General features: G+C 36.3%; 1 protein-coding gene, 2 long non-coding RNA genes and 1 other non-coding gene across 6 annotated transcripts in view; 2 read left to right on the forward strand and 2 right to left on the reverse strand.

Annotated features, from left to right (window-relative positions):
* The window catches only part of LOC125616634, a 12,507-nt gene extending 8,289 nt beyond the window's left edge, over positions 1 to 4,218 (reverse strand). Inside the window, exons 1-3 of one of the 2 annotated variants that reach the window (XR_007347357.1) lie at positions 3,310 to 4,218; positions 2,958 to 3,014; positions 1,221 to 1,364 (exon numbers count right to left, since the gene is read on the reverse strand). This is a non-coding gene — a long non-coding RNA (uncharacterized LOC125616634). Of the gene's footprint in view, positions 1 to 868; positions 1,365 to 2,957; positions 3,015 to 3,309 lie in introns of those variants that run through there. The other variant, XR_007347356.1, reaches the window with a different exon arrangement.
* The window catches only part of LOC125616632, a 54,855-nt gene extending 43,918 nt beyond the window's left edge, over positions 1 to 10,937 (forward strand). Inside the window, exons 4-5 of one of the 2 annotated variants that reach the window (XR_007347354.1) lie at positions 4,981 to 5,109; positions 7,076 to 10,937. This is a non-coding gene — a long non-coding RNA (uncharacterized LOC125616632). Of the gene's footprint in view, positions 1 to 4,980; positions 5,653 to 7,075 lie in introns of those variants that run through there. The other variant, XR_007347353.1, reaches the window with a different exon arrangement.
* The window catches only part of Ovch1 (ovochymase 1), a 57,358-nt gene continuing 39,105 nt past the window's right edge, over positions 5,353 to 23,605 (reverse strand). The window contains 7 exon segments of the mRNA XM_048802493.1: positions 5,353 to 5,870; positions 5,872 to 6,025; positions 10,397 to 10,498; positions 11,058 to 11,214; positions 16,312 to 16,466; positions 18,992 to 19,187; positions 19,638 to 19,710. Of these exon segments, the coding sequence (XP_048658450.1) occupies positions 5,816 to 5,870; positions 5,872 to 6,025; positions 10,397 to 10,498; positions 11,058 to 11,214; positions 16,312 to 16,466; positions 18,992 to 19,187; positions 19,638 to 19,710 (892 nt within the window). The 3' untranslated portion in view covers positions 5,353 to 5,815.
* LOC125616686 lies at positions 21,912 to 22,016 on the forward strand. Its single transcript, XR_007347434.1, has one exon. It is a non-coding gene; the product is annotated as a U6 spliceosomal RNA (small nuclear RNA).

Raw genomic sequence — 23,605 nt, forward strand, 5'->3', positions numbered from 1 at the left:
GGTGAGTCCTGACCGGCCCTCAGCAGGACCCGTACCGAGAAGCAGTTTCCGCGGGCTCCTAGCCCCGGCCCAGGGAAGTTCCGGGAGCCGGAACTCGGCCGCTCCGTGCTCGGTGTAAGCTCCTATAAGTGTAAGCTCCAAGAAGCAGTCCCCGCGGGCTCAGTTCTGGGAGCCGGAATTCGGCTGCTTAGTGCTTGTTGTATGCTCTGATAGGAGCAGGGTCCAAGAAGCAGCCTCCGCAGGCTCTGCGGGATGGTTCCGGGAGCCGGAACTCGGCCGCCCCGCACTCGGTGTTCGCTCCAATAAGCTCAGGTTCTAAGAAGCACCCAGGCGCTGAACCCTAGCAATCTGTCTGCAAGCCGCAGGCGAATTGCAGCCTGAAATTACCTGATCTATGGCTGAATGAGCTGCGGTCAGTCGAAAACAGGGATGGTGACGTCAGTTTACCAACATGGTGGCTGCTGGCCTCCTCTGTGGTCTGACCCGTGTGGAGAACCGAGATGGACCGCTTCCTTCCCCCGTGTCGAACCCAGAATTCAGCCCTGAGTACGGTGCTTGCGCGGCTGGCAGAAACTGCAGCCCTGTAACCCTGCGTCTCTATCCCAGCGCGCGCTGCAGACTCTAGCCGCGGGGCGATTTGCTGAATAAGCAGTTACCCTCCGTGCGACAAACCTCTCGCGTTTGAGTCCCCGTAGCCGATCCTCGTGCGATGGAAATCCTTCCTCCAGGTTCCGAAGCACCCCACTATTGCTGGAAATTCCTAACAAGATATCCTTTAGCCATCCTGACTTGTCATACTCCCACACAGTGAAGCAGCACACGGGGGTAATGCACTCCCCTCGCCGCCATCTTCCTTCCCCCCTATATTTCTTAATTCAAGGGAATTTCTTTATATTGTGGGAATTTAGGAACAATTTACTGAATACCTACTGTATTCCAGAATATTTTACACATTATTTCCATCTCCACAATGCTTTGACAGAGACTTGACTTTCCATTTTGCCTAATAAGTTGTCTCTTTTGTGGAGAAAGCACAATTTATTTACAGAAACAGTCTTTTGTTGTTGTTGTTTTCATGTTAAAAGCAATTGATCCAGGGTTTCCTAGGAGTATGTTGTTTGAGAAGATGGAGAATAATGATTTAAGCAAATACCACTGTTGATGTTAGTCAAGTACAGTTCATATACATCTTCCATTATAATAAACATTCCTTTCTTTACCTCATAATCATCCTGTGAGAATATCTTGGGATCTGTATCCTGAGAGCTTTTTAAGATCTGTATCCTGAGAGCTTTTTAAGAATATCCTCACAAGCGACTGTGGGCTCTTGGTTTGAATTCTGGTTATTTCACTACCCTTTGAACCTAGATAAAAATGAAGTAGAAGGAATGAGAATAAAACTAGTTATTTTAAACAGGTTTTCTATATGTCTTTTCAGATCAATCAGCTTTCTTCCTTAATTGTCTTACGGGAAAAAGTAATTATCCAAAGGTTGGTTTCACTGAAAAGCCTCCTGATTTTAAACATTTAATGTATCAAAATTATCTAGAGTCTATGGAGGATTATGTGAAATAAGTCAATAATGCCTATTGATTGCCCAATTCCATCTGAAAGTCATATTCTTAATATAGCTCAAGAGAAAAATGAATAATAAAAGCATATCATATTAAAGTTAACAATTTTCCCAAATGTGCAATACACTCAGGCCTAGAAAAATATATTCTCTTGTTTGCATTCACCCAGAATCAAAAGCCTCACTTGAGGGGAGGAAAAGGAGAAATTTTGGATAGGATATTTGCCAAATTATACTGTTATATTGCTTCCATGTATGAATTTACAACAAATCCCACCATCATGTAAAACTAAGTCACCAATTTAAAAATATAGGGAAAAAGTCTCACTAGTTAACTTCTACAGTATAATATAACAACTCTGAATTACATAGTTAACATTATTTTAAACTATTGTTTTTATAACACTATAAAGAAAACTGATACAGTGATAATAAATTGTCCAGAGCTAATCAAACAGCTAATATTTAGAATCCAAATTTCTGAATCCACAAGAAATATAGCTGCAGAAAAAGCTCTCTGTGGTATTAAAAAAAATCACAATCATGGTCAAAAATATTAACTTGCAATCAACTATCTTAGCCATGTTTGAAAATAAATATGATTTATACTTACACATATATACTCACACACAGTATTATATGTACTTATATCTTTTGGCAGCAGGGGGTGCTAGGTGTCAAATCTAGGGCCTTGCACATGCTAGGCAAGCATGAAACTGAACACCCAAAGGAATTTATCATTCTTGATGATTTACAAATCAATCATGATTCACTGACCAGTTTCTCTTTTAGACCTGACCAAATCTCAGATGGCTTAAGTAGATTTTCCTAACAAATTCATCCCCTACAATTACTGCTAAAATGAACAAACATATCTTGGATTCTGAAAACAATATAGCTTATGCTAAAGCAACTTGTTTAAAAGGGAACAGAACGTCACCCGACATGGTCCAGAGCATGTGAAAATTATTAAGTAAAGTCTTCCTTGATGTAGTTCACCTGTTTGTTTGTTTTTAAGTAGTCAATTCAAGGAAAGTTGGATTTTTTTTTAGTAGTTTCTATACTTTAGGTAGAGCAATTAATTTAAATCATGAGACAGGAATGTACTCCATTCTGTGAGATGAGGAAATACAGCTGTAGAACTCAAGTGACTTCCTCAGAAGTCAGACTGGTGGAGTAGAGAGCCAGGATCTCAACCTGGGTCTATGATTCTAATACTCCCCTACACTCCATAGTCTATTATGTTACCAGGTTTCCCTTGAAGGATAATTATAAGTTATTTTATCTTTAAAATGACACAAATGTGTCATTTTTATCCCAGAAAATAACCTAATTATTAAAAATGTCATTACAAAGATCCAAAAAGGAACAAAGTTTTTCCTACCTGAAAGTTTTCCTTTCCCTACTGTCAATCTTCTACTGGTTGCTTTACTTGGAGAAACTATGAGATAAGAGGGAAAATTATAATTCTAAAACAATTCAAAGTACTTTTTAAGATGGTATAGAAAAAACTTGGGAGTCATTTAGAATAACATGCCTCTACTATTGGGAATGATTTATCATTTCAAAACCTTTAGGTGTTATCTAAAGTTTTGAAATGATATTCACTGATAACAGAAAAATATTCACTGATTATAGTACTTTGAGCTATATGGCATTTAATCCAGATGCTTCTTTATCCTTTTACCATGTTCATTCCCCCCTCCCTTAAACTTTCCATCTAATATATATTTTACCTTATTATGTGTCCCTCCGTATTAGAATGAGTTTCATAAGGGTAGGGATTTTTATCAATTTGGGTCACTACTAGATCCTCCAGGATCTGGTTCAATTAGGTGCTCCACAAACATTTGCAGGGAGGAAGGGAATCATATTCAAAGGCAAAAGAAGAAAACACATTAGTTAGCATATTAGGGCGAATGATGTTAAAATATCTGAGGAATGTTCACGTATTTATTTGCACCAAGGATAGATGAATATAATTCTTGAATGTATTGGTAGCTCTCACAAGGAGAAACATAGCATTTGACAGTATAGAATACCATTCAATCAAGGAAGGAGTAATATTTTCATTAGTCTTATGGCTTTGACATCTATAATCTAAAGAGAAAGAACAATTCCAGAAGATTCTAGCTGACAATTCTACATCACAGAAATGCTTGGCTGGAAAATTACAGGGATTCCTCAAAAACCTATAACAAAGGCTAATGATTTTGAAAGGTGATAATGCTTCCCCAGGAAATATCTTTCTATATAAAGAATTGAATATATTATAGAGATGGAGCTATAAATTAGGAAGAAAATAATTCTAAGAAAGAGATAAGTACAGAATCACTCTACAACATGAGAAAACACTGCAGCAGGATGCAAGAGGCAAGTTCTTTTTAATTAAAAAGATTCTTCTGACATAAAATGGAAAAATTTCAAACCTAAAGGTGATGGGATAAATCAAAGATCCAAGACATGTGTAAATAGATTTAAATAAGTAAATTTAATAATTTTTATATCAATATAAAATTTAAAAACAAATGGCAACAATAAGGCTAAACACTTGTTAACTTATTGCTGAGAACCACAGCTGAGTCGGAATGGCCCCTGGCATTTTGCCAATAGTATTGGTTGACAGGCGAGGCATTACTATCTGCCTCAGCCGCTCCTTTGGAGTTCTCATGGGGATTCCCGGAGGAGATATTTCCAGTGGCTGGTTCCTGGACGAGCCACGTGGGGTTCGGGATAATTCCCGGGGAGCGTGTGTGGAGTGTGCTGGTGGAGTTCAGAAATAAAGTTTGTTCCTGCTTCAGTGGCTTGTGATTTGTGCCCAGCCAGACTGTGGCAATTTATGACAAAGGAAAATTACTTCTGTATCTGAAGTTCCTGTAAAACTTTATAAACAATATTCGAATTTTAAAAATGGACAAAGAGTAATGGAAATTCATAAAAATTATAATAGCTAACCAACATTTAGAAAACTTTATCCCTATTAATTAAATAAAACTGCCTTTAAATTGGCATAATGAGGTTCTATGCATGTTGAAATGAATCCCATGCACTGCTAATAACAGTGAAACTGTTCATCATTCTGAAGAGCAATTCAGCAAAAAACAATGCACAGAAAAGGAAACCTGGCAAAAAAAAAAAAGTCACACAAAAAAAAATGTTCCTAAGTCCTTAGGCACTATATTCACTTCGAGGTATACAAAAGAGATCAAGAGAAAAGTATTACTTTCACAAATTTTTCACTTTACTCAGATAAATTATTTCAGAGACAGACCAAGGCCACAGATGATGTAATCAGCATAACAAACAATGACTATGGGAAGGAATGGATGATGCTACTTTGAATTAGAAAGGATTCTTTGAAGAGTGACTATTCCTTCACTGAATAATTAGTGCTTTCTGTGTTTTAGGCATTGATCTATGAACTGAGGCTTCTGGAAGTGAAGAGACAGAAGTTCTAGCACTCATGAAGCTTGCATTCACTAGGCAAGACAGACAAACCACAACCATGAGAAACAATCATGATGTATCAGAGGACAGTAAGTGCTAAGATAAGGGGACCAATAATTATGGAGGCAGGGATGGTACCATTTACATCTGTCAAGGTAGATCTTATTAAGAAGACAGCACTCCAAGTCAAGAATTAAGAGAAGCAAAAAGTCTTCTAGTTTTCTTCGATAAATGAAAACTTATTCTATGTTCCTACATTAACCAAATTATTTTAACTGCCTTCCTACTTCTCTCCTAACTGAAAACCAAAAAGTTTTCACAACATCCATATATACAGGAGGAGGAACGTTTGCTTTATTGAAACACAAAAATTTGTCACTACATAAAATGAAAAATGAGATCTGTCTTATTATTAGCCAATGTTTTTAATCCTTCTATTTAAAAAATATTTAACATCATTTGCTTTAATGTTTTCATTCATTTATCTCTCCTACCCTTGAATCTCCTTTTTTTCTTTTAAACGTCTTTTGAACTTCTCTTCCACTATATATTCTCTTCTGGCAGGGTCCTGGTGTGTTGAAGAAGTTTGGCATCTGTATCTCTCCCCGTCCTCTTTGTAAATTCACATTTTGGAAAAAAAAATAAGGGTATTTAGAAGAAAAAAAGTACTCCTATTTTACATGAATTAATGTAGATGTGGTATTATTCCCCAAGTCAAAACTCACTCTTGATCATAAGCTGCCTATACAGAAAAAGCTTCTTGTACAGAGTTTGAATGCCAGGAAGGATTACTTGCTATCTTTCTCTCAACTTGGTTTCATAAATAATCAGAATCAAATCTCTACATATGAGATCCAAGGAATGACAGACACACAACAGGAAACTTTATCATACTCTTTGGTGCCACTCTGAGCACCTAGGGACTTTCCATATTTCGTCTATAATGCAGTGGATATCTTGGAGTTGAAAAAAAGGCTCTGAGCTCTTCTAGCTTCACTTCAGAAGCTGCAATTCAGAACATATGGACGTTAGGGACCAACAAAGACGAGGCAAAGAGAAACAAGGTTCTACCACAAACTTGAAAGACCCAGGCTTGCAAGAAGAAAATTAAAACTTTATTCCCATCAGTTACATGTTGACAAGAACTTGTAAAGAAAATGATCATTCCATTAAGTTTGTTCTATTTTCTTGAAATGTAATTGTAGATTTTAAATTAATTTTAACTGAATTTTTAAAAGATTTCTCAGAAAATTATTAGTATTTTGGGGGCAAGTGATTACATTCATAGAACTAGTGACTGAGGTCAAGCAAAAAAGAACTTGCTGAAATAAGGGAGGTCTCTCACTCTAGAACTTGCTAAGTCCAAGGGCACATTTAGACCTGTGAGTACCTGCTGCAGTTTTGGTGCCAATAGCGCTCTAGTTCACTGATTTTGCAATCAGCTTTTCCTCCTAATAGTCCCATTTAGGCTTCATCCTTGACTGTTCCTTCTTTCCCTATGTTTATTCCTCAGACAAAATTTTCTAAGCAATTACAAAATGAAATATCCTATATATATTTATATTCTAATATGTGGATTAGTGAATACATACACTATCTCATAAGTTCTGCCCTACAGAAATTAATCTAGTAAAAGGAAGCATATTCATAAAAATACTTTTATGAACATTAAATATGATAAGTGGCCTAAGGATAATGAAGTGCTGCAAGAATTCAGGGTTCTAGCCAAGATAGGTGGCGCATGCCTGTAATTCCAGTGGCTCAGGAGGCTGAGGCAGGAGGATAGCAAGTTCAAAGCCAGCCTCTGCAACTTAGTGAGACCCTATCTCTAAATAATATACAAAAAATGGCTGGGGATGTGGCTAAGTGGTTGAGACCCTCCTGGGTTTAATCCCCAGTACTCCCCTGCAAAAAAATTAAGAATTCTAGTCCATTGCTTAGTCCTGTTATTTCTTGGTAAATTATTTTTATTTGTTAAATATTAAACAGATATTTTCCAGGTCTATTTTAAGAGCAAACTAAATGATCTCCCTGTCTGTATTCTTTCTCCACCAGGCTCTCTAATTTGAGCATGGTGAGTAAAACAAAATAATTAAGTTCCTTCCCTATGCAAAACAACTGAAGTAGTGCAGCTTTCACGGTGTTTCAGAATCTGGATCCAATAGGTCTGTCCAATATTTTTTTTTCTCTCTCTCTGGACCCTCTATGACAAATCTGCCTAGAAAGGTGAGTTAGTACAAAAATCACATAGAGTCATGAGTTCCCAGCCAGTCACTGCTTTTTTATAAATAAGAATAACAATCTCAAAACCATTGCTATAATTTACTAATTCCCTAGTATAAAAAGCAAGTGGTAGTAGTGGTTGAAGGTTAACATGGCATAATCCTAACATTTATCTCATAAAATAGTCATAGAAAACAAACAAACACCCTATCATAAAAAAATTCAAAGTTCTTAGGCATGCATAAGCATTTCTGTGCATACATAGAAATATCTTTTTACATTTTTTAATATTTATTTTTTAGTTGTAGGTGGGCACACAATCTTTATTTCATTTTTATGTGGTGCTTAGTATTGAACCCAGTGCCTCACGTGTGCTAGGCAAGCACTCTACCACTGAGTCACAACCCTAGCCCCCTTCTTTACTTTAACATTCATTTTTTAATAGCCTGAATGGAACTCAAAGAATACATTGGTGTTGTGGCCAACCATCACCACAACTTAATGACCTTTATCTTGAGTCAGATCCCCCTCCCCACCTTTCTAAGTATTTTCTAGGTATTAACTTAGGTAGTCATTGGCATCATTCATTTAACTCAGATCATTGAAACTGAAGATTTCAGGACTTTGGACCTGTGTCTTCTCTTCATCTCAGCCTTCATTCTAGATTTACTTTTAATTCAAATCAGCGTCACTCCAAGCATTCATTCTTTGACTCCTATATTGCCAGACAAATGCTCCTGGGTCACTCCTCCTCATTCCTAGACTATTTAGTGGTTATTTGCTCCAACATTACTTTTGTCATACTTCTTGGTGATTTCAATAGCTATGTAGACAATGGTTCCAGCAGTGAAGCTTCCCAATTCCTCAATTTTCCTACAATGAGCTCATTTTCCACCTGATGTTGGCCATTCATCCTAATGGTCAGCCTCTAGAGACTTGGTCAATAGCAATAACTCCAAGCCTTCCACAAGTGTGTTCAGGCTCTTGCCCCTGTTGACCTCCCTGGAAGGCTATAACAAAGATGACAGAGAAGAACCCCACTTAGATGCGGAGGTGGATGGTGTGGATGAAGACAAGGAGGATGAAAACGAGGAAAATGAGAAGGATGAGGAGGAAGAGCTTGATGAAGATGAAAATGTAGAAGGGAAAGATAATAAAGATGAAGTCAGTGGGGAGGAAGAATTTAGGCATGAGGGAGCAGTAGATAAAGATGAAGATGAGGATGAAGAGGAAGAAAGTGAGAAAGGTGAAAAGAGAAAGAGAAACAGATGATGAAGGAGAAGATGATTAAGACCCCAGATAAACTGCAAAACCGGAACTGTTCAGTATAGATTGGACTGCATATGGATTTGATAGATGTTTTAAAAAATGGTTGCTGTGATACAAACCCCTGGACACCCACCCATCCAAAGAGCCAAAGAAGTTCCTGTGACATTCTGCCTTCCTCCTTTTAGTGCCTCTTGGTAATCCACCAAGCTTAAGGACTTTGCCCCAACAAAATTGTAAGCATTGTTAGGGTTTTTTGGGGGGTAAGACTTGCTGTAGCATGGATAGCTGTGATTGACAAGTCAACCATCCGTGGCTACCAGTTATACCAAAATTATAACAGCATTTTTACTTTCTGTACAACAAACATGCATTGTAAATAAAATCTTAACATTTTGGGTCAAAAAATAAGTTTTAAAAAAGTATCACTCTCTTGAACCAAAATCTTCCATCTTTTCAGCTCCCCCCCCCCAACACTCTACCTTTGAGATTTGTAATTTATCTCTTGTTTATCCAAAACCCATCTCTCATTCATATTTCATTCTTTACCTATTTTAAATTTCAGAGCTGAGGTTGTGGCTCAGTGATAGAGCATTTGCCTAGTACATGTGAGGCACTGGGTTCGATCCTCAGCGCCACATAAAAATAAATAAAGATATTGTGTCCGTCTACAACTAAAAATACTTTTTAAAAATTTCAATGATCATTTTAATCACTTTTTCACACACTTTACATTCTCATATACTTGGGGAAGCTTCATTATGATATAATCTCCACCCACTCTGAGTCTACCTCTGTGTCTTCAGAGGAAAACATACATCCAGACTAACTGGGAAGTCTCTCCCTAAATTCATGATCATTCACCTTGGGGAAGGTCAGGCCGCTCAGCAACCCTACCACGCCTTTCTAGCCCAAACACTATCATTTTTCTAAAGAAAAATTTCATACTTGCTGTTTTCTCTTAAAATTAAATCAAACCCTCTTACATACATCCTTCTATCATCTGCTGAGAAAATAGAAGCAATCAGAAAAGAATTTCCGCAAGCACCCATACACCAGCACACCTGCATCACTGCCTTAAATATCCGGCCTTTTATCCAACAACTCTGTATGAACTTTGCTTCTATCCAATACTACCCTTCCTTTTAAGAAGTAAGTCCCAGCCCCTTTCTTCTACTCAAGGCAGCACTCTAACAATTCTACCTTCTCTGTCTTGCATCCTCTTCAACTTTCTTCCAACTCCTACTAGTTGTCATCTTGGGAGGAGTGCATGTGGAGGTCGGGCAGAGGTGGTGAAAAAGACTATAGTGTCCCAGAACTTTCATGCAAGTCTGTTACAGACTTCTAATTCTCTGATTACTCTTAACTTTTGATTAAAATAAAAAATCCTAGTAGCAAACATACACTGGCAATTGTAGGAGAATTAAGAGTATTATTATCATCATCATCATCACCATCATTATCATCATTTTTATTTGCAGTGCTCAGATCAAACCCAGGGCCTCACACACAGTAGGCAAGTAGTCTACCACTGAGCCATATATCCAGCCCAAAAGAGATTCTGATGCCAATTTTGTTAATCTTATACACAGTGTTTACCAAGAAAGATATCTGGAAGTCTAAGGACCTTTAAACGGTAGGAATAAATGTCTCAGAGTTTAAAATAATCCTATGCAATTCCCCCAAATTCAAGCACTTATTCACAACTACAAGATTTATCACCTGCAACCACTATAATGTGGGATGGAAAACATCCCCAAACAATGTGGCTCCTACCAACTAGAAAGAAACTACAGAGTTTGGCATTCCAAAGAAAAATTAGTGAATCCAGGTTTACAATGCTTTTTGCTCAATTCTTTCTGGATGTATTAATGAGATAATGTATACACATATTACCTGGCCCAGAGGCACTGTCTGTTGGAAGTGTGGATGTTGGCAATTGTTTTCTTAAGGTTTTGCTTTTATTTTTTGTTTGAAGTGAAGTAATACCTGTATTTGGGGATAATACATTAAAAATAAAGATGAAAGCCTGAGGAAAAAATGTACTCAGTCCCAAAGCAGCTACTATAAAAAGAAAATGCAAATCTAGAATTAAAGCAGCCTTAGGAAAAGTCAGTTTTACTCAATTTTGAAAAAGGGGGAAGTTATTCTTATAGAATCTTGCATTTTAATATGTTTAGAAACTAAATGAAATATGATTCTTTTCTCTAATAGTCATTTATACCATACTTGACAATCCTAAACCTACCCTAAAGAAGAGGCTAGAACTCCAGTGGCACAATGGGTTAGCACGCAGTACTTATAATAAAGAAGCATTGTTTTATAATATATAAGAGGGGTTGGAGGGGAAGGGAGAGGGCATAGGGTAATTAATGATGGTGAAATGTGATGATTATTACTATCCAAAGTACATGTACGAAGACACAAATTGGTGTGAATATACTATGTATACAACCAGAGATATAAAAAATTGTGCTCTTTCTATATAATAAGAATTGTAATGCATTCTAATGTCATATATAAATTAAAAATTACATAAAAATCTTACCCTTGATTTTGGATTGGATCCAGTCCAAGAAGACCCTTACCCTGGCAAATACACCTGGCTTCCATGGCTGGATGCAGCCAGCTCCCCAACTGACGATGCCATAGAGGACAAAGGGACTATTTTCATGTCTACATACTAATGGCCCACCAGAGTCTCCCTGAAATAAGAAAAAAATGTTCCAGAAAACCACTTTATTCTGAAGTTCCTGCTTTCACATTTTAGAACAGGAATGACCAATGTATTTGACCAATGTATTTGATTTTTTAAAATGACTTGCTCCTTTTCAATTTTTATGCCTTAATTGTATATTTGCATTTTTCCCATTTTAAAAGGGAACAGATAAAAAAAAATCAATGGAATATTAATATTACTCAACAATCAAGGATAAAATTATGGCATTTATTGGCAAATGGATGAAACTGGAGAATATCATGCTAAGTGAAATAAGCCAATCCCTAAAAACCAAAAGCCAAATGTTTTCTGTGATATGTGGATGTTAGTTCACATAAGCATGGGTTAGGGAAGAATAGAAGTACTTGGGATTAGACAAAGGTGAATGGGAATAGGAAAGGTAGTAGAATGAATCAGGCATTACTATCTATGTGCATATATGATTACACATCAATGTAATTCTACATCATGTACAACCCAAAGAATGAGAAACTGAAAATTTTTTAAAAATCATTTGATTCCAGGGTCAAGACAAAGCCTAGTTCAAAAAGTTAGAAAACACAATTTCTAAATCTTCCCAGTCCCCTCAGCAGGGCCTTCTATAAATGACATCACCAGTTAGTAAAACCACAATATTCAAGACTTCAAGCTATATCTTTATAAAATCAAAAATTAATCAGCAAACTTTACAGTGGTTCAAACCTATCCAATGTATGTACCTTTAAGGCAATTGGATTAGGATCATTGGGTGGCAACCTACGTAAGTAGTGTTTCCCTATCACTGGTCTCTATTGATACAGTCTGTTCAGATGAATCAAAAATAATTATGACATATGCAAATAGACTAGAAGATGTTGGTGATGAGGTAAAGAAGAAAGTGAAAAGACTGTCTAGTACTTATTAAGGTTATTCATGAGGCTGGGGTTGTGGCTCAGTGATACAGCACTTGGCTTGTGTGAGGTACTGTGTTCAATCCTCAGCAACACATAAAAATAAAGGTATTGTGTTCATTTACAACTAAAAAAAATTAAAAATATGCATTCATACTAATTCCAGTATCATAATTTTATTTTGGTTTACCTCCAAATTCTCAATTCATGCAATTTCAGACATCCTAAGGTCTGAACTAATTAAACTTACTAGGATATCAGATGTGAAAACCTACTTACAGGAATAAGAGATCTATGCCGATTCACACACATAGGTAGTGGCGGCAATAGAATCTGAGCCCACGTCACCTGTCAGAGCCCAATGCTCCTTTTCTACCATGTTGATAAATACTCATTAATGGAGATATCTTAGATAGCTCTAGTGTCTAGTTTTATAATCAAGGAGACACAAGAAAATTTAACTTTTTTTCTTATTTACTGTTACATATTGCTACTTTGGTCTTAGGATTAGAGTGAACACATCTCAAAAGAGAAATCTGCATCAAAAACTCAGATGGAAGAGTCAATCTTCCCCAAATATTTGTTTTGTTTAAATTAAATAAGCAAAAATGAAGATTTGGAAGAAACAGTGGTATTATTAATGGCACCAAGTATGTATATCACACATATTCATCTATTAATTAGCACCAACATACATGTCTTTTCTGGTTCAGTGTGACAATAGCAGTGCCCAACACAGGTACTTGTTTATGAGGACTTCTGTTTACATCATGTGCTCCAGTGAGGGTAGGCATTAAGCATTATTCATGTATAGTGCCTGTCTCATAATAAATGTTTTCTTATGATGAAGTTCTATTAGATGCATCAAAAACAAGCCTTAAAACACAAGATTTTTATTTTAACACATTTAATTGAATTTGAGCTGAAGGTACATATTTGAGATCTGTTTATTTTATGTGAAAAACTTCCCAGAAGGAAACTTCCCTAAATTAGAAATAAGGAGAGCCTCTAGTTTAATGCAGAACAATTAACATTTTCTTAGGGCTTAATTTTTTTCATAAAGTAAAATTATACTTACGACATCTTTCCAGTTTCAAAATTGTCTGATGTGTCCAGTTAGGTGTTGTTTTTAATCATTCATTCTTCACCACTAACACTTTTAATTTTTCAGGCAGCTACATACATTCCATGATATAGGGAACTTACCTAATTTATCTTTCATTGATAGTATCTATCATAAGGCCTAGCACATTCCATAAACAAGTGATACTTTTTATTTAAAAATTATTCAGTGCCTACAGTGAACCAGGCATACTGAGCAAGACAGAATATGAACAAATAAGATGGCAATAGCAGTTATAAAGGAAATATTCAGAGTGAATGGTAGAGAATAAAGGTAGGTATATATGTATCCTTACATGTACATGTATGTATATGCATACATTCAGGAAGGAACAAAATTTGAAAACATGGAGGAGGTGGGCACGGTGGACCATACCTATAATTCCTGTGACTTGGGTGGCTGAGGCAACTTTGATCACAAGTTCAAAGCCAGCCTCAGCAATTTAGTGAGGCCCTTAGCAACTTAGCAAGACCCTGTCTCTAAATGTGGCTCAGTGGTTAAGCCCTTCTGAGTTCAATCTCTGATTAAAAAAGAAAGAAAGAAAGACCAGAGGAATAAATAGCATTTTATGCAGAAGATAAGTCTAGATTAAGGCCCTGAGATAACTAAGACTTGGAAATTTGGGAGGTTAGAAGATAATCAGTGTGGCTTAAACTGTTATCAAGGAAAAATATGAAACAAACTTAGAAAACAGGAGCAGGTCACGTATCACTTTGTGAAGATACACATCTATTGCTTTATAGGTCAAAACAACTTGAAATAAAAATTTTGAAACCCAGTGAGCAAAGAATAGGATTCTGCATTGCATATCTGAAAGCCCCAAGTCTCTATGTTCTGACATTGTTAGTTTTACCTTCCTAAATGAGAAATTACATTAGTAGAATCATTACTTCTGAGCATACACAGGAGGGTAAAAATCAGTTTCATGATAGAAATATTAGAGTCCATTTGATCAAAGCGAGTTTCTAAAGTCACCCTTCAGTAGCCAAGTGTCTACTATAAAGATAGCTGGCTATATTTAATAGAATCTCAACTCCTATTTTTCTTCCTTCATGTTGGCAGTGAATTTGGTCATGCTGCAGACTAAGTGACAGTCGAATGAAGCTTAAATAATAGGTGCCAAATGACATGATGATATTTGGGTCACCTGTGACATGGACCACTTTAAACCTGTTTCATTTTTTTTTTTTTGCTTTCTTGACACAAAATAAACATGTCTCTTAATGTTAGATGCTGTCACATATGACAGACAATAAAGCCATTTGGGATTTCCTTGATTCAAACAGAAAAACCATTCCTAAATATCTCAATATACCAAGGAGAAGAATGAACACAATAATTTAGAGCTCTTTTCTATCTGATTGTTTAAGGTGAACAGTAATGTGCTATAGTGGGAGTACCCTTCCCAGGTTCCTCAGATCTCCCCACACAAGTCCTGGCTTTGTGCCGTAGGCTCTTTCCCACTCTCCACCCTCAACGCTCAGGCCACCCAGAAGTATGGGAAATTATGAGGAATTAACAGCCTCCTTCCAGGCAGTCCTAAAACTGTGACTTTGGGGAAGTAGTATGTAAATTCCCCAGTTTTCTCACCTCTCAGATGAGATGAATATACCACGTATGGTCTACATCACTGCACAGTTTCCCTGCAGGATAAGGCTTAGTCCCTCCCTGCGTTAGCTGGTGTAAGTGCTCATCCTTGATTGGCTGCTTCCCTTCCTTGTACCTTCTCCTCACTTTCCTCTCTGCGATGTCTACACTTCCTGAAATAAACCATTACACTTGAATACTCATCTTAGGATCTGCTTCTGGGTATTGAGAATTAAGATAAGCAACACAAACAGAATTTAAGTGGTGATGAACACCATGAGAGTACCTGTTAAGTGGGGGGTTCTTCCTTTTCTCTCCATATTTTCATATGGAAGGACTTCCACCTTGATGAATGCCCAGTAGCTTCTCTCCATAGAAGCGACATTCATTTTTTTATGATTTTGACTGATTTCTGGTGGTAGTAGTGGGGAGGGTTATAAAGAAGCAGAGAAGAAGAGATTCATTTTTTCTTCCCTCTTTACCACAGACCAGTATGAGTGTTAAATCTGGAGAAATATCTGCCTGCCCTACAGACACAAACTTTCCTTCAACTGGGGCTACCCCCCAAATCCAGACTAGGGTTTAAAGGTGGGCATGCAGAGTATCAGCAACTCTTTCAAGGTGATGTATCTAAAGTCACATTTATCAGTTGACTTTATGAATATTGAAGCTGGTATTCCTCAAAGTATTCATCCATATGCTTCTTTTTTCTTAGCTGATCCTGAACTTGCCAGTGGCTTGCATATATAGATCTGTATAGCTTGGTGCTTCTATAATCTCACTGAAAAGAGACTATTGCCTTGTGACTTTTCACTGAATATGAAAACCATTTTTACCATTAGGTTCATATTTTCCTCTTAGTGATTATTTTAATCTACAATTAAAAATTTAGAGGGTTGGAGGGGAAGGAGGGGGCTTGGGGTAATTAATGATGATGGAATATGATGATCATTATTATCCAAAGTACAGGTATGAAGACACGAATTGGTGTGAATATACTATTTTTACAACCAGAGATACGAAAAATTGTGCTCTATAAATGTAATAAGAATTGTAATGCATTCTGTTGTCATATATAAAAAATTTAGTATATAGAAGATTAATAACAATAAAACTTTTAAAGTTCTAAGTAGGACATACTAATTTGAAACCTTATTCACTCATCACCCTGTTCCCCAAACCCTAAATGTATACGTTCACATTTCCCCCACTTTCAGGCCTGGTTAGTGGTCCTGCCATACCCTCCCTTCTCATGGGCTCCTATCTACCACTGGCCATTCTGGTTGTACAGCTGCTTTCTACCACTGACATTGCAGGCTGTTAGGATTAAGTAACAAATCTTCCTGCACCCCTCCTGGCCTTTGTGAAGGGATGTGGTAAGAAGTCGGATGCTTGTGCCTTCAACAGTTTTCCGCCTGCCTAAGGAGACTCCGAGTAGGTGCCAAACTTTCTGTCTTCCTGTGCAAAGTCAGAATGCTCTCACCTGGCAGAAATCTTTCCTTCCAGATACAGCAGAGCCAGCACAGATCATCCTGTCTGTGATCCCTCCTGGATGAGCAGAATAGTAAACGTGTTCGCAGACCGCTCTTTCTAACACAGGCACTTGAATCTGCTGTAAGCGACTGGCTAGGCCACCGTCTACTGAAGAAACAGATTCAGAAAGAGAGGCTTGATGATGAAGTAAGCAGAAAGTGACGCCAAAGACATATTAAGTTCAGACTTGCTCTGTATCTACATAACTGTAGCCTTTCTATTTTTCCTGAGCAGATAGAGAATATTGGGGGTGGGGAGGATACAAGTGTTTCATGCAGCATGTCTTCATTTTGCGATGTGACATCTTTGTAAAGGGGAGGCCACTGGGAGAATAACTTTTTGCCTAGCTTATTTCCAGTTTAAGTTTTATCTTATCAAATAGTGCCGCACAAGAATTCAGAGGAACTGGGGGTATAGTTCAGTGATAAAGTGTGTGCTCAGCATGTGCAGGACCCTGGGTTCAATTCCTAACACCAAAAAAAAAGAAAACAAAAATCAAAAAGAAAAACTCAGGAAGATGTGAATTGGTACTATATATGATTTACATAAATATATTTATAAATATAACCATATTATATAAATATACACTTATAAGTATATGAACATATATGCTTATATGATTATCTAGGGGAAATCAAAATCATATTCTTTTCCTCTACTATTGCTAAAGCCCAATCTCATCTTCAATGTCAGATGGCACTAATGGTGAACTAATGAGAAGTTTCTTCTCAAACTTGGGCAAACCTATGTTAGTGTATTCTATGTGACTTATTCTAGATTTATGGCTATTTTTAAAAGTTGAGTGCTATATATCCTGTATCTTTTGAAGCGAAACAAAAATAATTTCACATTTATGTAAAACTTTATATTAAACTCCAACTCCATAATAAAACAACATTGTGAGGTAGGTTAATCATACTGATCTCACACATGTAAAACCCAACCTCTGAAAATGTGATCATGTAGCTTTTACAGAACAGAATTAGGACTCAATCCTAGGTCTAACTGTAAATCTTATGTCCCTTTGAATGCACTAATACTCCTTTTCAGGAACTATCCTCTCATCAGTGTGGCTGGCCATATTTCAAAATTAAGACTTCATTCCCTCCTTTTGGATGCAAAGAATGAATTATATTTTATAAGACTGAAACAATGGCTCATTTGTCCAGTGGTCATAGAATTGATTAAAGTTTGAAATGTGTTAGGTATGTTTATTTAAGGACTTTATAGCCAATCAACAGATATACACTGAAGCTTAGTAAATGCCAGGTATACTTCTAGCCCCTGAGGAGAGAGTGAGATCATTCGACAGATCTGCTTCCAGGATGTATCTCTGATATTAATGGGTGAGATGTAGAAAATGATTACAAAAAATAATGCTAAGAATGTTCAAGTGCATTGAGATGATAAAACTAGGTAGCAAGGAAGGATGGAAGAGTAGTCTTGCTGCAGCAGTGTGGCCCAAGAAGGAGAGTGACATTTCATTTGAGAATGGAATGATGAAGAGCAACTCTGCAAAGAATGCAAGAGAGTGTTCCAAGTGGAGAGAAAGAAAGTGCAGATCTTTAGAAGGCAGGACAAGTTTGGCATTTAAGAAAGAAGGCCATGGTATCAGAAGGTTAACAAACAAGGGGACAAAAGGAGGAAATGGTGTTGGAGAGTTAAGTGGAGACCAAATCAGAGATTTCCAAACTAAGCTAGTGTTTAGATTTTTTTCTAAATATAATGAGAAGCCATTCAAGGAATGATTATAAGCTGAGCCATGCTGACCTTAAGTCCTAGCTTTGATGTTTAATAGTCATGGGATCTTACAAAATTACTTAAAACATAGGGCCACAACCTCATTTGGAAAATGAGAATGATAAAATTTGTTATGATAGTTGTGAAGATTTTATGAAATGCAATTTGGCTATAGGTAACATAGTAAGCTGTGAACAAGAATACCATTAGGAATCAAAGATAACTCCTCTTACTGCAAATGACACAAATGGAATGAAAATAAAATGATCTGATATAGTAAAAGAAGCAGAAAGCAAACATCAATCTATTCAGAGCTTTCTGTGTTTACTATGGCTTTAAGAACCTTATAATCTAGCCTAAGGGTCAGCATACACAACCAAGGATCAATTCTGGGTTATATACCAACAGACCCTGGGCATATTTTATATAAATCCATGAATTAAGAATATTTTTCACATTTTTAGATGGTTGGAAAAAAATCTAAAAAATACTCTTAATCATATATGCATACTATGTTTTAAATTTCATAAATGAAGTGCTGTTGGAACATGGCCATTCCTAATGTGGCATGTATTGTCTTCAGCTGTTTAACTTTACACTGGTAGAATTGAGTAGTCCTGACAGAGACCATATGGCCTGCAGAGCCTAAAAGACTTATTATCTGGCCCTTTGCAGAGGTCTGACCCCTGATCTAATCTATTTAAATAACTCAGAAGGAAAAATTTAAGACTGCTCATTCTCTAATCACTTACTGAGCTATTACAAGTAAGTAAAACATTATTTCCTTTCAGAAGGAAGAGAGGCTAAAGCAAATACTGCTTGATATTTGCATAACATATTTTTAAAAATTACACTCTCATAAATAGTGCTGCTAGATGTTAAGTACCCACCTTCACTAGTGCTTCCCCATCCAGTCACAGTACAGATCTCAGAGGAAAACAGAGGTTCCCTGCTATGTGGGAGACATACTGGTCTCACCACTGAGTTGTATTCCAGAGGAGAGCTCAATTGTATTAGAGCAATATCAGAGTCATAGGTTACTATATCAAAGTCTTCATGCACTATGATGTGTTTGGCCCTTCTCACCTGTATCAAGGGCAGGTAAGCAATTACAAGATAAGAAAATCAAAGAGTCAAGCTACTTCCTTGCATAATGGTCCCAAACAAATCTTGAATCTCTTCATGTCTATACATCAGCAATGAAAATGATTTTCAACTAAGTCCAAAAGGGTAATCTTGGTTTATAATTTATGGGAGGCAATGAACCACATTCTGAGGATTGATGATCCTGGATAAACAAAACTATGCAGACCTGTGCACAATCAATCAACCCGGATCTGTGCTTCCTGACCTGCCTCACCCAATTCTCAAATTAAAATTTCATCTCAAAATGCACCTTTAAAAACAGGTATACATTATAAGTGTAAAGGGGCATTAGAACATTCATAAATAATCATATTTTAGCTAAAGGTTTTTGATGGCACATGATATCCTTTAGAAGGTGGATGGAATGACCTTTAAAAAATAACTACCCACCTGCTCAGTTGATTCCTTTAGGGTTCTATCATGGTCCCCAGCAACAACAGTCCAAGAGCGTGGATTTCCTTTTCTGGAGAAAGAGCAAAAGTTAATGTGAAAACACACTTTTGTATTTTGGTCTAAACCCATTCAGTCCTATCAACAGGTACTGCTCATTTTAGCCAGGTAATACCCAACCCTTCCTAGGTACTCAGTATGGTTTCCCTGCCACACAAACTACTCCACTACTCCTGATCTACCTGAGGTATTGCATATCTTGTCTCCTCCTTTTGTCCATAAAACTGGAGCCCTTATTAAATATCACCAAAGACTATTTTTAGTCTTAAGGAAAAATAAAAAAATTAAAATATTTTAATTTCACAACAATATTATCAGTTCCAAGATAGGCAAAACTCCCCTATGGTGTCAGAAATCAGGGCACTGATTATTTCTAGGAGAGTAACTATAAAGAGGAGCAATAGGAGGACTGGTAGGTGGTGGTGATATTTTGATATCTTATCTGAGTGCTGGTGATATGGGCATCTACTTTGTGAAAGTTATTTTAACTGTAAACTTGAGGTTGGCACACTTTTTTGATAGATTTCAAAAAGACACACAAACATCTTCAACAACATCCATTAATTGGCCGTATCAAGATCTCCAGCTGAAGAAATATCTGAGGAAAAAAACCCCTTAATTGCCAGAAACATATTATTGCTTGTGCTTGGAGATTAATTTTTCCATTGTTTCAAAACTGTCTTTAGGAAAAGTAAAGTTATTGAAATCAACTTTCATCACACTTTATTCAAAGGAGATATTTCTTAATATATGTAGGCATCTTTTCTCTAGTCATAACCATGCTCATTTTGATTCCCTGCATGACAAGTTTGACTCAGTCATGAATTTCAAGATGCCTTTATTAAGGGAGCTGACTCCAATAAAGTGCTTGGCAAGTAACTTGCAGATGGTAATGCCTTCATAATGGAAGCCATTATCATCGTTATTATTTATCATGCACTCTAATGGAAGGATTAAACTTTATTTTCAAAGTCACCCCTGTAAATTATTACTTGGTAGTGAAGAAACTTATTTTGCTTTTATTTCTTGTGGGTGTAGTGGGGTTTGCTGAGGATCAAATCCTGGGTCTTGCACATGCGAGGCATACACTATACCATTGAGCTACATCCCTATTCCAGAACTTAGTTCTTAAAGTTACTCCTGTAGTTTTCCATATAGGAGATAGTATTCACTTTACAGTAAAATAATTTTAAAACCATGGTACAGATGACAATGTAGACCTCATTTTCTAGTTAAATTTTATGTGCAGAGTCAAATATCCTTGAGTTTTTGTAAAGAATACCATGTAAAAAGCATGTATCATAGCAATATACACATTCTTAGGCAACAAAGCCTGAAATTTTTCCAATAATGAGATAATAAATATCTCAAGGTATCAATTGATGAACTGCTCCATCCTCTTTTCACTTTTCTGTAATCCAGTTTCATCTCTTATGTCCTTAGGGTCTTATCCCCAACCCAACAATGGGACATGTGTCAATTGAAAAAAGAGCCATACTGAATCATAGAAAGTAAGTGGCCGAAGTTGAAAGAGTTTCTGATTTTAAAACAAGAAGATTCCAATACATAAGTGCAAAGTGAATTTAGTCCCTACAATATATTAAGAGACCCACATGGGCAAAAAAAAAAAACTCATGTGGAGTTAGCAAGATGAGAACATGAGTTTTCCCAAAGCGTGGAATAATATAATTGGTGAGATTGTTAGAAATACATATTTTCAGGCTCCACATAAGACTTAATCAGAAAATCTTCCAGGTGATTTTGGTGTATGCTAAAGTTTGAGAACTAATTTTAACAGTAGCTAATGGCTGGGAAGCTACATAGGCAATGGTTCAATGTTGCATCAGTTCTCAGTGTCTTCGGGGTACTACTCAACAATGTCAGCTAGCCTGGTGCCAGGCAACTGTCAGTAAAATTGTCGTCTACATCACTCTTGGATTTTGTCTCTCTCTCCAACTGCCTTCTCTCTTTTGGCAAACTTCCCTTTTCATTGGATTTGGATACTTAGATGCCCCCTTCAATGGGGAGTAGAGCCCTGGATGCAAATAAAGTTGATTAAGATGAGTTAGAGAAATCCATGAAGGAATCAGTTGACAAGTTTCCACAGAGGCAGGGTATGAGTATGACTTATCACTTCGCTATACCAGAATATTAAGACACTTTTGATGTAAAAAATCCATGTATTTCAAAGATTAGCTTTAAAAAGACATTTTCATGCTGTCTTTGGCAGCACATGTACTAAAATTGGAATGACAGAGAAGATTAGCATGGCCCCTGCACAAGGATGACACGCAAATTTGTGAAGTGTTCCATATTTTTAATTTAGTTCCTCAAGTAGACAAGACCAGAAAAGAATCTCTCCATGACACATTATAATTAAAATGCCAAAAATCCATATCAAGGAAAAAAAATTTAAAAGCTATGAGAGAGAAGTGCCAGGTTAGATTCAGGGGAATACCAATCAGAATAATAGCACATTTCTCAACAGAAATCCTGAAGTTCAAGAGGGATTGGAGTGACATACTTCAATCCCTGAAAGAAAATAACTGCCAAACAAGATCCTTTGAAATTGGTGAGAAAATGAAAACCTTCCAAGATAAGCATAAACTAAAGGAATGCATAACTACTCAGTCAGCATTGCAGAGTATACGTAAAGGAATCCTACATGTAAAAGAAAATAAAAAACAACCAATAGAGTTCAGGAAAGAATAAATCCCATAAGCAAGTGATAACTAGGATCAAACATTAGAAATAGATAAAAACTTCAAGAAGTAATAAATCTCTCTCTATAATTACACTAAATGTAAATGGTCTCAGTTCTCCAATTAAAAGATAGGCAGAATGGATTAAAAATAAGACCCAACTATATGTTGCCTATAAGAAACACATCTCAGAAGCAAAGATATTATATGCTAAAAGTGAAAGGATGAAAATCATATTACATACAACTGAAGCTCAAAAGCAAGCATGAGTAACACTCTTATCCAACAAACAAACTTCAAGCCAAAACTAGATGAAACAAAGAAAGTCACTACATACTGAAGAGAATTAAAAAAGATAAAATGGTATTTAATATTTATACTCCTAAATATCTGTGCATCTAACTACATGAAAACAAATACTATTTAACATAAAAGCTCATAAAAATTCCAATACAATAATACTAGGTGATTTCAATATACTTCTCTTACCAATAGATTACTATTTTGTCTGAATCACCTAGATGACTTAACAGACATCTACAGAATGAACACACTTTTCATCTGCTCATGAAACTTTCTCCAAAAAAGATCATATTTTATATCATGAAGAAAATCTTAGCAAGTATGAAAAAATTTATAATTCCTTGCATCTTATAAGATCATAATGGAATGAAATTAAAAATTAACAACAATTAAAAAAACTATGTAAACACATGGAAATGGAACAATATACTTTTGAATGAATATGTCAAAGAAATCAGGGAGAATTTAAAAATTTGCTCACCCAAGAATAGAAACACAACATACCAGAATCTCTGACACAGTGAGGCAGTTCTAAGAGGAAAATTTACAGGTATGAATGCCCACATGAAAAAAAAGTCAAAAATATCCCAAATAAATAACCTAATAACGCATCTCAAGTTGCTGAAAAATAATAAACCAATCCCAAACCAGTAAAAGAATGAATAAATATCAAAGCTGTAATTAATGAAATAGCAAATAAAAAATAAAAAGGAACAATGAAGAGTTGGTTCTTTAAAAAGATAAACCTTTAGCCAAACTATCAATCTCCTTTATCAAAGGAAAGACCCAAATTAATAAAATTGGACATATAAAAAGGAGATATTACCACAGACATCACTGAAATACAGAGGAATAGTAGGGACTATTTTGAAAACATTCCAATAAATTGGAAAATCTAGAATC

This window comes from Marmota marmota, unplaced genomic scaffold (genome assembly GCF_001458135.2).
Source record: "Marmota marmota marmota unplaced genomic scaffold, marMar, whole genome shotgun sequence".
NCBI classification, from domain to species: Eukaryota; Metazoa; Chordata; class Mammalia; order Rodentia; family Sciuridae; genus Marmota; species Marmota marmota.